Source organism: Thalassophryne amazonica, chromosome 11, assembly GCF_902500255.1.
Source record: "Thalassophryne amazonica chromosome 11, fThaAma1.1, whole genome shotgun sequence".
In the NCBI taxonomy this organism is placed as follows: Eukaryota; Metazoa; Chordata; class Actinopteri; order Batrachoidiformes; family Batrachoididae; genus Thalassophryne; species Thalassophryne amazonica.
The window spans coordinates 6,133,885-6,148,548 of NC_047113.1; the positions used below are offsets into that span (position 1 = coordinate 6,133,885).

The 14,664-nt window shown below is 41.6% G+C and overlaps 1 protein-coding gene across 1 annotated transcript in view; it reads left to right on the forward strand.

Moving 5' to 3' along the window:
- Window positions 1-14,664, forward strand: part of ube2d2 (ubiquitin-conjugating enzyme E2D 2 (UBC4/5 homolog, yeast)) — a 78,621-nt gene that overhangs the window by 16,301 nt on the left and 47,656 nt on the right. Inside the window, exon 2 of the mRNA XM_034181367.1 lies at window positions 9,080-9,143. Coding sequence (XP_034037258.1) covers window positions 9,080-9,143 — 64 coding nt within the window. The remainder of the gene's footprint in view (window positions 1-9,079; window positions 9,144-14,664) is intronic.

Here is a 14,664-nt window from a genome sequence, read left to right on the forward strand (position 1 = left end):
AGACCTCTTTCTTGACCTCATATTTAACTGTTGACAGCACTGTAACAGTAAAACTTGCAATTTCGAACCTACATTTTTTATAAATGTAACTATTAAATTCTAACATTTTTCTAACATTTAAATTCTCTCTAAACATTTTACTTGTCGAAATTATTATTATTTTAAGCAATATTAGTAGTTGTAGTAAAAAACGGCTTCAAAACTGGACCTTTAATCTAGGGGTGTTGTGAGGGGGGGCACATCCTTGCCCCACGCCCCCATTCCATCTGGATTCGCCCCTGCTTTGGCATTTGAGCACAAAGAATGGATTACATTTATTTATGCAGAAAACATGACCAGATTTACAGGTAAGAAAGTTTTATTGCGTTTTCACATCATGTGGTCCTCAGAAAGAGAGTTTAGGTGCATTTGAGTGGAAAATAGTGTTAGTTGTTGACACGTCGCGGAGGATCAGCTGTTTTTAACGACCAGATACAGAGCGGCTCAGCTCAGAATTCTAAATAAAGGAGGAAAAAAAGTATAAAAATGTCTTTGTAAAGCTCAGTGCAGGTGTGCTGATCACCGCGCTTTAAGAGGTGAGGACGAGTCGAGCAGCTGCAAAAAAACGCGGATGAAAAGCTCACAGCTCACTGAAAGTGGGCAGTTCAGTCGAACCCCGACCTCCTGCCCACAGACCAAGTTTAATGCTGCTATCGACCCACAATGAAAAATAATAGTAACGCACAGTGACATGGAGAAGTAACTTTAATCTGATTACTGATTTGGAAAGATTAACGCGTTAGATTACTCGTTACTAAAAAAAGTGGTCAGATTAGAGTAACGCGTTACCGGCATCACTGCAGGTGTGCCATATCAAGATGCTGATTAGACACCATGATTAGTGCACAGGTGTGCCTTAGACTGCCCACAATAAAAGGCCACTCTGAAAGGTGCAGTTTTATCACACATCACAATGCCACAGATGTCGCAAGATTTGAGGGAGCGTGCAATTGGCATGCTGACAGCAGGAATGTCAACCAGAGCTGTTGCTCGTGTATTGAATGTTCATTTCTCTACCATAAGCCATCTCCAAAGGTGTTTCAGAGAATTTGGCAGTACATCCAACCAGCCTCACAACCACAGACCACGTGTAACCACACCAGCCCAGGACCTCCACATCCAGCATGTTCACCTCCAAGATAGTCTGAGACCAGCCACTCGGACAGCTGCTGAAACAATCGGTTTGCATAACCAAAGAATTTCTGCACAAACTGTCAGAAACCATCTCAGGGAAGCTCATCTGCATGTTCGTTGTCCTCATCGGGGTCTCGACCTGACTCCAGTTCGTCGTCGTAACCGACTTGAGTGGGCAAATGCTCACATTCGCTGGCGTTTGGCACGTTGGAGAGGTGTTCTCTTCATGGATGAATCCCGGTTCACACTGTTCAGGGCAGATGGCAGACAGCGTGTGTGGCGTCGTGTGGGTGAGCGGTTTTCTGATGTCAATGTTGTGGATCGAGTGGCCCATGGTGGTGGTGGGGTTATGGTATGGGCAGGCGTCTGTTATGGACGAAGAACACAGGTGCATTTTATTGATGGCATTTTGAATGCACAGAGATACCGAGATGAGATCCTGAGGCCCATTGTTGTGCCATACATCCAAGAACATCACCTCATGTTGCAGCAGGATAATGCACGGTCCCATGTTGCAAGGATCTGTACACAATTCTTGGAAGCTGAAAATGTCCCAGTTCTTGCATGGCCGGCATACTCACCGGACATGTCACCCATTGAGCATGTTTGGGATGCTCTGGACCGGCGTATACGATAGCGTGTACCAGTTCCTGCCAATATCCAGCAACTTCGCACAGCCATTGAAGAGGAGTGGACCAACATTCCACAGGCCACAATTGACAACCTGATCAACTCTATGCGAAGGAGATGTGTTGCACTGCATGAGGCGAATGGTGATCACACCAGATACTGACTGGTATCCCCCCCCCCCCCCCCAATAAAACAAAACTGCAACTTTCAGAGTGGCCTTTTATTGTGGACAGTCTAAGGCACACCTGTGCACTAATCATGGTGTCTAATCAGCATCTTGATATGGCACACCTGTGAGGTGGGATGGATTATCTCAGCAAAGGAGAAGTGCTCACTATCACAGATTTAGGCTGGTCTGTGAATAATATTTGAGGGAAATGGTGATATTGTGTATGTGGAAAAAGTTTTAGATCTTTGAGTTCATCTCATACAAAATGGGAGCAAAACCAAAAGTGTTGCGTTTATATTTTTGTTGAGTGTAGTTTCAGCCCTATTTGGATGTATGAATTGATCTGTGGGAATTAAAATGAGAATTGATTTTAAAATTGGCAAATCAATCTTTTCAGCCCAGCACTGCTTCTAACTAATAATTACTGTGCGAAATTTTAGGCCAATATCTCAGCTCGTTTCTGAGATATTAAGCCTTCAAAAAGGGGGCATGGCCCCATATTTGGCATTAAAAACAAGTGTTAGAATCAAAGATCCATAGTTTGATGGCTAATAACTTTTGAACTGTTCACACTAAATGGTTCAGATTTTCACATATGGTTCTTTGATATAATAAGGCTCTGTACACAGAAGGAGACCTTTGTGTGTTGCATATTTGCAGATTTATGGTGTGCCAAATATGGCTTCCTGGAATTTGCATTTGTCCGTGGTAGCACATTTGTCTCTATATCTCCAGATTTAATGGCATCAGATGTCTGATTCTTTTGAATATATGAGCCATGTTATCGTACTACTAGGAAAACATATCTGTGACAGAAATTATACTTGTCTCATATAGCGACCTAATTATGGTATAAAAAAAAAGCTTGTCATGTCTGAATCTGACAAGGACTACCAGTAAACAAATTAGATCAGTGAAAAGAGCAAGGTCTAACTAGAAGCACTCAGAGTGCAAACCTCTACCAAGGCCATGGGGTCACAGACGCCATAACATATAAAAAAATTGATTGATTGATTGATAACATCTACACATTCACCGCAGCAAGCGGAACTTCATATTGTCTACCATATGATGTGATTGGTGCATCTATAAGCTTCATGATGTGTATCAGTGGAACCCAACAGATATTCTCTCTTCTGGGCCAACTTTAAGACTTTGCAGGACCTTGAGGGTGCATAAATTGTACTTGCACATCCTGTTCCTCCTCTGATATTGCACAGATATGATCAATCCACCTTTGCTGGTCATAGAAACATGCATCATATTTTCCTGGGATCATGTCTGACAGGGTATAACCTAGGGATGTCCCGATCGAGATTTCTTGGCTTTCGATCCGATATTTTAAATGATTAATCTTGCTGATACCGATCCGATACCTATTTTGAAAGCTTCAGAAAACACAACAATTATTATTACTCCTTATTCTCCTCTCCTGAATAAGATAAAAGTATATACTATAGTGAAGACGATTTGACTTCATACTTTCATTCATTGTGTGACAGACAGAAAGCATGGCCAAATATAGATAGTGTAAATAAAAATGGAAATAGGAATAACGGATAAAAATATAATTGATGATCAAAATTAAAATATTGACACAGATGAACATTGAGAACATTGATCACTCCTACATTTTTTTTAAGCACTTATCAGTTTTGCACCAGCCAGGCAACTTTAACTTAAACTTGACTTTTCAGCTGGAGTGATGACTGTTCTAAGCGTGTCATGAACTTTATTTATATTTATGATAATATCTTGATTTTTGTTTGCAAATTGACGAGCTTTCTACTGGTGTAGTTTTCTGGGTGATGTCAGCCACGACACACACGTGCCAGAAGGAAAATAAAAAATATTAGAAGTGCCAGACTGTGATAAGCTTCATCTATACATCTCTTATAAATGCAGTAACTTACCGAGCGAACTGTTCGTGAGGTTGGCCTTGCAGCGATGACTGCACATCACAACACAGTCAGAAGCTGCAGGCAGTGTGTGCTCATGCAGGCCGCCTTTGTAGGTAAAGACTACGATTCCCATGGTGCACTGGAAAGCTTTTCTCATTGGCTAACAGAAAATATCAGTCAAAGGTTTGATACGTCACTGGGTGTTCTGACTCTGATTCGGCAAATTCTTCAATGTGGAAGTGCCTTGGAGCGCACATTACAAACGAGCGTCCACCAGACGAATGCATGTATCGAGAACGGAGCTTACGGAGAACAGCTTAGTGAATAAGCCCAAGCCACATGAAAAATCCGAAAGTATCGAAAACCAGTTGTTATTCACGGGAAAGATGCGTTTTTATCATCATATTTTTACTTTTTCATGGAGTAAAATGGAATTTGATGGATTATATAACATACAGCATTACTTTATGGGACATACATTATTTTTCTGTGGAGTGTCACAAACAAAATGAGCACACTTATGGCTGGATTCGTCTTGTTTTGGCGGTCCAAAAGACCCAGACAAGGTAAGAACGGAAAATTCTGAATTTTAATATGATGACAAATTATTACTTATTGGAGTTTGTGGTGGTTTGTTTGCTTAGATTGGAGTTGATGGTCATTTTCTTTGAGATTGCCTGATTCTAAAGAGGTACATCGTGCAGGTAGTGGTTTAAATATGTACGTGCAATAGTGGGCATTACAAAATATTATGCAAAACCCCACCGAGCTTGGGTGGTGGGTGTATACAGATTATATGCATTCAGCAGCCACTGCGGCGCTGAAAACTCAAAACTGGCTTATTTGTGTTGTCAATGATGCTGAAAAGAGTGCTGAAAAGTAACGTCAATCAGCCCGATACGTTCCCAAATCCGATACCAACCGATTGTCACAAAATAGCCGTATTGGCTCAGGACATCCCTAGTGTAACCTCTATAACAAATGTGTGAAACATACTAGTACAGTTGTGTATCTACAAAACCTGCTGTGTGACCTTTGTAGGTCAACATGTGATGACAGAGTGTAAACTTTTCTTTAACTTGCCATAACTAGGTTTTAGGCTATATTTTAATCATTAAATTACAGATCTGTTTTTGATAAACATACAATTAATTTAACAGATTTAGAATCTATAAAAATGTTTAATTTTGAAATATAAATGTACACAACTGATTCAAGTTAAACATTCAAAAAGCAAGTTGTTACTCTGGTATATTAAGTGTCAAAAATAATTAATTCTGAAATTTTTGTCTCTTAAAAAAATAATTTAAAAACTTCAACATGTCACTTTATTAGGGAGCCTCAAATGAAGTCAGTGCTGATCAGTCAATAACCCGGGAACATACATTTATTTATTTATCTAATATATAAAGCTGACCATGTGCGTGCGTGTGTGCATGTTTGCTATTCACAGCCACAGTAATTAAAGCTCACGCCACACACAGCATGAATGTGCAGGAATCAGGTTGAAACAGCAAATATTACTATCATCGGATGCAGTCGGGAGGGAAAGGGGCGTGGTCAACTGTGTCAGAACGCATCCAGATTACCTCGTCCACACCTGCACGATGGCATCCAAAGTGCATGTAGACAACAGATAGATGGCACAGACTGCCGTCAGACGGCCATAAAAGGTGCCGAAGACTGCCCAGTGTCCAAACGTCTGGATGGCAAACACGAGACCAGAGTGGGAGGCAGCGCTGTGTTCCTCACGTGCATGTGCACCCTGTAAACATGCGTGGGGCTGAAATTATCACTCGGCTGTGTGTGTGTGTGTGTGTGTGTGTGTATGTATTCTTAACTGCTGCATGAGTCATTAAGCGCATCTACGTGGCGTGCATGCACGCTTTGCAATTCGGCCTCAATCGGCATATGTGTGATGGAGTATTAGCGACACCAAGCTTGCTATGGTGGCTGGGGGCACCAAGGGGGAGGCCACTGGGGCCCTTAGGTTGAAAGCGTATGTGTGTGAGCGCGCACACGGTCAGCCTTATATATGAGATCACGACCCGCTCACTGGAGCCCTTATTTTCACAGTTCACATGATGCTCAGGTCAGGTAGCAAACATCACGTTTTACTTACTACATAGTTGCAGCTGGCTAGGGTGCACTTTAATTACAATCCAAACTGGCCAGTGTGCACCACGTGTTATTTAAAGCCTGTGTTTTTTCAGTTAAAATGTACCTGCTGTGTACGTCATACCAGAGCATTGCAGTGATATGACATGCTATCACCTTTTATCATCATTCATTTGAGTCTGAATGTCAGAAATTGCTCTATGAAAATTAATGAGAACATACACACTGTGCAATGTAATTTAATACAGCTTAACTAAAGTGACGTGAAATATATAATGACATGGCTAAGGACCCCTTCTCACACAGTGCGAATTTGGTCGATTTGCGCAGAAAGTGTACATGAAGCAGGAATCGTGTGCAAAACGTGTAATTTCGTAGCTGCTTCCAACACCTCGTATACCTGTTGCTACAACTATTTGTACACACCAGTGGCTGAAAGACTGTGTGCGTTGTGCAAACCCATCGAACCCTCTTGTGGCAGGTGTCGGTCAAATTCCAGCTGACACGCATGAACATCTAACACCGCTTGCATGGCACTTAGAAAATGTGTGGCCATTCACACTATTAACACAACAGTCAGCAGACAATCGCTGTCGAGCTGGATGTGAAATTTGTCTAAGTGCCCCACGACTGTGAAGTTGCCGAGTGCACATGTGGTGTGCCAGAGTGTCAGCCCCCCCTCCCCCACAACAACACATGTGCATGTGTTTCGCATGCTCCCCCACCCCGCAGGGAGGTATCAGCAGAAATACGCCGTACCAAACAATGTTTGGTCACTTATCACAGTGCTTTTTTGAAAATACATTTATCTGCTTGTTGATTTTACCCATTTCATGCTCCTGTTACAAGACAGTGATTGTAGCGCAGTGGTAAAGTTCCTGTCTGGTAATCAGAGTGTGTGGGTTTGAATCCCGTGGCATTTTTTTCTTTATATTTAACTAGGGTTATTTAACGGCCCCTTCATGACTGTATGTCTGTGACCATGGGTCATCTACAGAGGAACAGATGGATCATATTTGTATTACCCGCTTGATAAATGCAGTGTTTTTATATGGTGTGTGTGGGTTTTTCAGTTTAAACATGTCTATCTCCTTCCTCATATCAGGCACGTTCCCACAGCTTTCACAGGACAGTGATCGTAGCTCAGTGGTAAAGTTTATGACTGGAAGGCGCAGTTCGAGACCCGTGGATGGTATCTAAAATTTTTTTTATTTCAGCAGCTGCACGATGCAGTTACACATCGCGCAGCTGCTGCGAAAAGCTGCTGTGTTCCTGCGTGCACAAAACTGTCACAGCATGTATTTTTTATTTATTTATTTTTTCTTCACAGCAGCTGGCAGTGTGTTTCCACGTGCACGAACCGTCGCACCAGCATCGTGCACGCCTGCCTGTCAGCGCGATGTTTCGTGGTTCAATCAATCGAGCTGTTTCACCGTGAGTTGTCCTGAGTTGTACTTTATTCGCACTATGTGTGAAGGGGCCCTAAAATTCATCTGTATTACCAGTGCGTTTTTTTTTTTAAATTTATTTATTTTTTTAATCTAATATGTAAAGTTGACCCGTATGACATAGCTATGCACAGCCACAGTCCACAAGCAAGCCACACCACACTTGCTATGGTGACTGGGGGCAGTCACTGGGGCTCTTAAGTCAGAGTGTATATGCGCGAACACACACGTGCGTCAGCCTTGCATATTAGGTCACAACTCGCTCACTGGTGCTCTTATTTTCGAAGTGCATATGGTGCTTGGGTCAGGTAGCAAGCATGACATTTTACTTACTACGTAGTAGCGGCTGGCTAGGGTGCACTTGAATTACAATCTACATGGGCCAGCGTGCACCGTGTGCCAGTTAAAGTGCGCATTTTTTCTGTTAAAATGTATGTTCTGTGTACAGCATGCCAGAGCATTGCAGTGATATTGCATTGCAGTGAAATTAATGTTGATAGCATACACACAATGCAGTGCAACTTACTACACTTTAACTAAAGTGACATGAAATATACAATGGCATGGATTAAATTCATCTTTATTACTTGTGCGTAGAACAGGTAAGCTAGTACCACTATATAAATGATGAATATGCTAACTCAATGTGACTATCTTAAAGACAAAAATTCACCTGTTAATATTTATCTGAGTAATTAGTACATTAGGCTTGAGCTACCCTATCATATGGTTAGAGTGTACACTGTATTGTACTTAACATGTCTTGTATGTAAAAAAACAAAACAAAAAACAAATCAGACTTCTGATGTCATTAAATTTGGAGTTACAGAGAGCCAAAAGTGCTAACATGTACAAATGCACATTCCAGGAAGTCATATTTGGCATGTCATAAATCTGCAAATATGCCGCATACAAAGCTCTCCTTCTGTATACAGAGCCTTATATCAAAGAATCGTGTGAAAATGTGAACCGTTTAGTGTGAACAGTTCAGAGTTATTAGCCATCAAACTGGATGTTTGATTGTAACACTTGTTTCTATATGGGGCCATGCCCCTTGGCTTAGTATCGCAGAAACTAGTGGTGACATTGTCCTAAAATTTTGCACAGTAATTATTAGTAGCAAGGATATCAAATACAAAAATTACTCATCTGTCACACCAATAATCAGAGAAGATGGTTACACTTACACAATGCTGCTTTAATTGTTACTGCGGTGTGCCTTTACCTTTTAATGTGTTTACCTTCACTAGGTGCAAGAAATTCAATTACGTTTTTGGATAAATATTGTTCGTCTCTGTGTGCCATTCTGCTTTCTGTACACCCTATCCCATCAGATCTCAGACGCTAAACAGGGTAGGTCCTGATTAGTACCTGGCTTGGAGACTGCATAGGAAAACAAGGGGCCATGCGTTTCTCTCCATGTGAAACTGGACTGCATCAGGAGGGGCATCCGGTGTAAAAATTGTGCCAGATCCTGGTGCAGATCTGTGTGGGATCTGCTGTGGTGACCTTTTTTGGGGGCAGCCAAAAGATGAACAACATTGTTGAACTCTGCATCAGTTCTGGCTTACATTTTTGCCTGTGTAAATATGGTGAACACCACTGCAATCACAACATTGGCTTATTTGTTTGTGTTTCAGGAGTTAAATGATTTGGCACGGGATCCACCAGCCCAGTGTTCAGCAGGACCAGTAGGAGATGACAGTAAGTTTACTATCCAAACAAACGTAATACTGGTAGCTGATGTAAACATTATTTGTATAAAAGCCATTTGTAACTCACTGTTGAACATTTTACCTATCAGTGTTCTGAAACATACACAAAAGTAAGGCTTTGATCAGATCGTAGGAATAAAAACCAGAAACAAAGGCCAGAAATGATAGATATCACAAGGATAAAAAAAAAAAACACCCCAGAAACTCCACTGTTTCCCCGACAGGATCCTTATTAGGATCCCCCACCAGGTAAAGTGTCGCCAACCGAACGACCCCCCCCCCAAAAAAAATTGGTCTGCCCTGCCTTCACTGCGCATGCGTCATTTCGGAGCTCAGCCACGTCATTTCTGATAGTCACCAGCGATTCACTGATTATCACCTCGTTTCTGCTTAAAACCGACTTTAGAATGATTTAAGAGGATTTAATTTGTCATCTGATGGTTAATAATCATATGTTTCTCTTTGATCACTTTGGGTGTAGAGAGTCCGTTGTCACAGATGTGCTTCTGTGGTCCCAAATGATGCATGCACAGTGAAGGCAGGGCGGCCCAATTTTTAAGGAGGACCATTCGGTCTGCGACACTGCCAATGAAGCTCAAAAGTTTGGGAACATTTTAACCAAATTAAAGAGGAAAAAACATGCAGTGCAAAATCTGCAAAGCAGAAGCTGCCTTCCATGGCAGTACAACGGCAGTGCAGCAGCATCTGAGAGGGAAACACGTTGTGGCCGCTTCTGAAGAAGCGAGAGTGGTCTCGGTAAGCTAACTGGCTAACATTAACGTCTATTGTGAGCTACTTATATTAATACCTTTAAATATTAACGATGACGGTTTCATTAGCCTTAGCATAATATGTGTTTGCTGTAACGTTACAACAGCAAAGTCATGTATGAATTAGGGATGTCCCAATCAGGTTTTTTTTTTTTGGCCCAGATCCGAGTCATCTGAATTTGAGTATCTGCCGATACCGAGTCCTGATCCGATACTTTAAAAACTTTTAAAAACTGAATGAACAATGAACAAATGCTAAATATATATTTACATTTTAATCATCTTATTTTATTATTTATCACTTAAACAGTGCACGTCTGCTTGAGGTAGCTAGAACAGTCAAGTAATAATCTACCAGACTTAAAAAATGTACAAATTTCCATGTTGTTTTATTTGTCTAAAAATAAATGTCCAAGGTTCCTTATGTTAAACAAGAAATTATCTAATCTGAAATAACAGGTGGTTTTAATTTACAGATGAAAGGTTTCTAAAGAACCATTTATTGATTTAGCTATTTTAATTACAAGTGTTCTAAACTTTTTTTAAACGGTAATCAGAAATTTTGAGGTAACAAACAACAACAAAAAAACATTTCCAAGGATTTTTCTTCAGAAAACTGCTCTATAAATGAGCAGTCCTGTGACACGTTTCTGTTTTGTAGAGATCAGTGGTTTCTGCCACTAGTCTTCCGTGTTCTGACCCGACGCGTCGTTCCTATTGGACAGTGTTATGTCACAGCTCAGAGCGTCGAAAGTTGGATTGGGTTGAACTTGTGATGTTTTTTCTTTTGTTCAGTAATAAAAAATAATAATAAAATGAAAAAAAAAAAGATTGGGTTGAACTTTGACTGCGTCAGCCTGCCGACAAGCGGCAATGCGCTCTCCCGTCAGAAGCGTCGCTTTAGCTCGACTTTTGACGCAACGCTTCTGACGCATGTAAAAAGCAACACGTGTCATTGAAAGTAATGCTTTTTAGACCGTTTCTTGACACCTCTGAAGCGTCCGACGCATGAAAGGCCCATTAATCTACAATAATGAGCTTGAAATAGCGCTGATCAAAATAATGAGGATAAAATCTATATTGGATTCCTGATCGGGATGCAGCGTCCGATTTCGATCAAGTCTGAAACCACGTGATCTGGCCCGATTTGCGATCACGTGATCGGATTGGGACATCTCTAGTTGAATAGGAAATGTTTTGTTACGCTACATTACAGTGCTAAAAAAATGTTCCTCTTCAGTGGACAACTTTGTTACCAAGTAATAGTTGAATGAACGATCATCTTAATTGTCTTTATTTTTAGTTGGCACATAACTTAAACACTGCAAGCTTGAAGCTAATGATTGTTGTATGAGCAGCTGCATGCTGGTGCATTAAGCCGCAATTTCTGTGTGAATTCATTAGTCGAGTAATCACAACAATAATCGGTGGTTATCAAAATAATTGCTTGCTGCAGCCCTGGATGAAAGTTGTCACTTTTAAATTGGATTTATGTTTTTGAGAAAATCTGTTTTGGACCGCAGTCTGAATGCCACTGTGGTTTTTTTTTTTTTTTTTTTGTTATTTGTGTGGCTGCTACAAGCACTCTTAAGTTGAAAAATCACTGAAATTTTCAGGAAGTTGCTGTGGTGTCCAAAAACATCTCTGCTTCAAGGGATGAGACGTTTATTTTTGCATTTAACTGTTTACAATCACCTTATGTGTCACATAATCTATTGCAGTAGAGATAAAAAAAAAAACCTCATCAGTGATAGCAGATTAGACAGGTGCTATGGTCCTGCAGATGGTGGATGCTTTTAACTGGATTACATCAGCTAGCTGTTAGCTGTTCGTTGTCATAGAAACACAACTCACAAGGACCACTTTTTCTTTCATGAAAGCACTGAGATGAGGTGCTCTTGGCATCCTCTGTGTTTTTTTTCTGCCAGGAAAAAAAAACCCTCCGTAACCTCAGAGCTGTAGAATGATCCTTCATTCCACAGGTCTATTGAGCCATCAAAGGCGAATGTAGTGCCAAGTTTTCTTTTATTATTACTCTCAGCCCCCAACATTGTAAAAACATGTTATTTTTAGATATAAACACTGTTTTGTGGTCAAATGTTTTCAAAGCATAACGCATGCATCCATTGATCTTGTCTGTTTTGTCGCCACCTAGCTGGCAACATAGTGACCACTTGCTGTAAAACACCCACTCTAATTAAGAATGGCAGCTGTCTGCTTTGCCTCTGTGTCTTCTAGCTAATGGTAACGTGGTGTGATGGGGTCCAAGCCATGCTTGGCAGCATTATAAACAATGCCATCTGAGCACCCTCTGCTGGGCATACTAAGTAATGACACCATTTGCAACTCCCAAGCTGTTTTTATGTTTTGTTTATGTCATGTGCCCGTGGCTCAGAGGACAGTGACGAGGAGACAAACGAGAGGATTAGAAAAATATAAGTATTATTTGCAATAGTTCAAGCCAATAAGTTAAAAGGTGCAAAAATGTGCAGCTGTGCAAAAAGGTGCTCTATTACCGGTCGGCGCAGCAAGACGTCCTAGAAAGAGAGAGGGAGAGAACAAAATGAATTAGTTGGGCCCACTTAAATAAGAGACAGGGACACCGGGCCCAGGTGCCCCTGATTATGGGCCCGCCACGCTACAGGACGGCAGGGCCGTCACACCCTCCCCCTTCAAAAGGAAAGTCCACCTAAGGACTGTCCAAACCAATTGCAAACAGCACAATTTTCTCTTTTTTTTTTTTTTTAGTAGTACTACATTATATTTTTTTGTTGCACCAAAATTACATTTACAGCTTACCTATATTCAGCTGTACAATTTTTTTTTTTCCTTTACAAACTACTTTAAAATCTGATAGGACTAAGTTTTTTTTCTTCTATTTTCTATTACCAAACAAGATGAGTTCTACCATTTACAAGGAATCAAATTAGACTTAGCTATACAAGGCTAAAGATGACACCAATTGGTAAAGTCACAAGCTTAGCACACATGTCCTCTGCTGCACCTCCAGAGTTCCGGCGCCTGAAACTGAGGAGGCAGAAGAGAGACGGGCACAAAAATTAAGGCAACTTTGCGTTTTCCTTTTTTAAATTGGCGCACGTGACAAAGCATCAGCCAACAAGTTATCAGAACCTTTAATATGACGAATGTCTAAACTGAACACCTGTAGAAACAGCACTTTCAACGTTTTTTTCACACCTAAGTGACCAAAGTCATCATGGGCAACTCTGAGCACATCATCACGAAACATCTCAGGAACAACAATCTGAAAAATGGTCTCACCAACGAAGTCACCATGACATGGGACCCACTTGCGCACCAATAGACCCTCCTGCATGAAGTACCCATGAGCAGCACTCTGTACCTTGTCACTTGGAAGAACATTTTCAAACAAAACTGAAAGAGTTGGATCAGACTTTTGATGCTGACTCCATTCCTTCACAGAGACAGATGCGGGGAGCTCAGGCAACAAGACTGAGCTCTCAAGCACATCTGACTCAGACGCACGAAATTGAGCGCGCGTCACGACACAAGCCGGAAACACCTCTGGACACTGCTCTTCAAATGGAGATGATGAGCGTGGCTCAGGGGTCACCATGAGCAAAAGAGACCTCGGCCACACCGCACTACCAACCAAATCATTGTCTAAAATCAATGAAACCCCAGGAAGCGGCAGAGCGGGGCGCCCGCCTACAATCACCAGACCATTAATAAACCCACATTCTAACATAATTGTGTGCCTCGGCATGGAGACCACACCCAGCTCCATCCCATGCATAAGGACAGAGTCACCCGTTTCTGTAGCAGAGGAGAATGGAAGCACAGAAGCCACTATAAATGAGTGTTTAGCCCCTGTGTCACGCAGCATCTTAATATGAACACGTTGCTTGCTCCCCACAATTGACACATACACATCATGGATAAAAGGAGCAAAAGCTTTATCGAACTTTTTCCTGGACTTATTGAAGCTAACAGAGCAGGAGCTGAAGGGACGTACATTTTACGCCTGCTTTTAGACTTGAGCACAGGACACTGAGACTTCCAGTGGCCCGTTGCCTGACAGTAATTACACCTGCTAGAGTGCCCTCTGAATGAAGCAGAGCGACCCTGCGCAAAGGTCTGCGAGTAGGAGCGACTTTAACGACCTATAGGCTTGGTCCTAGATGGAAAAATTTCACCCACAGCCCCCTTGTGAGTCAGGACAAAGTCATCTGTCAGCTCAGCTGCCTTCAGAGCGGTGCTGGGTTTCTGTTCAGTAACATAAGTAGCTACACGCTGAGGAATACAGTTCTTAAACTGCTCCAAGATCATCAACTCTGACGAACCCTCAAAAGTGTCAATATTCAAAGCAGAACACCAACGATTAAATTGACAGGTTAAATCTCTTAACGAATTCCACGTGAGTTTGACGTTCATTTTTCTCAAAATTCCTGAATTTCTGGCGATAAGCTTCTGGGACTAATTCGTAGGATTTTAGAACCGCAGCCTTTATTTTGGCATAATCCAGACACTCTGCAGCGCTCAACGCAGAATAAGCCTCCTGGGCACGACCAGTAAACATGGACTGCAACAACAAAGCTCTATCACAATCCGCCCAATTTTTAACATCTGCAATGCGCTCAAACGGAACGAAAAAAGTATCTGGATCTTTTTCATTAAACTTTGGCATTAGGTGCAGACTAGCACCCACGTCAAACGCGTTAGGAGCAGGCCTACAAACAGCAGAGGAAAATGATTCTT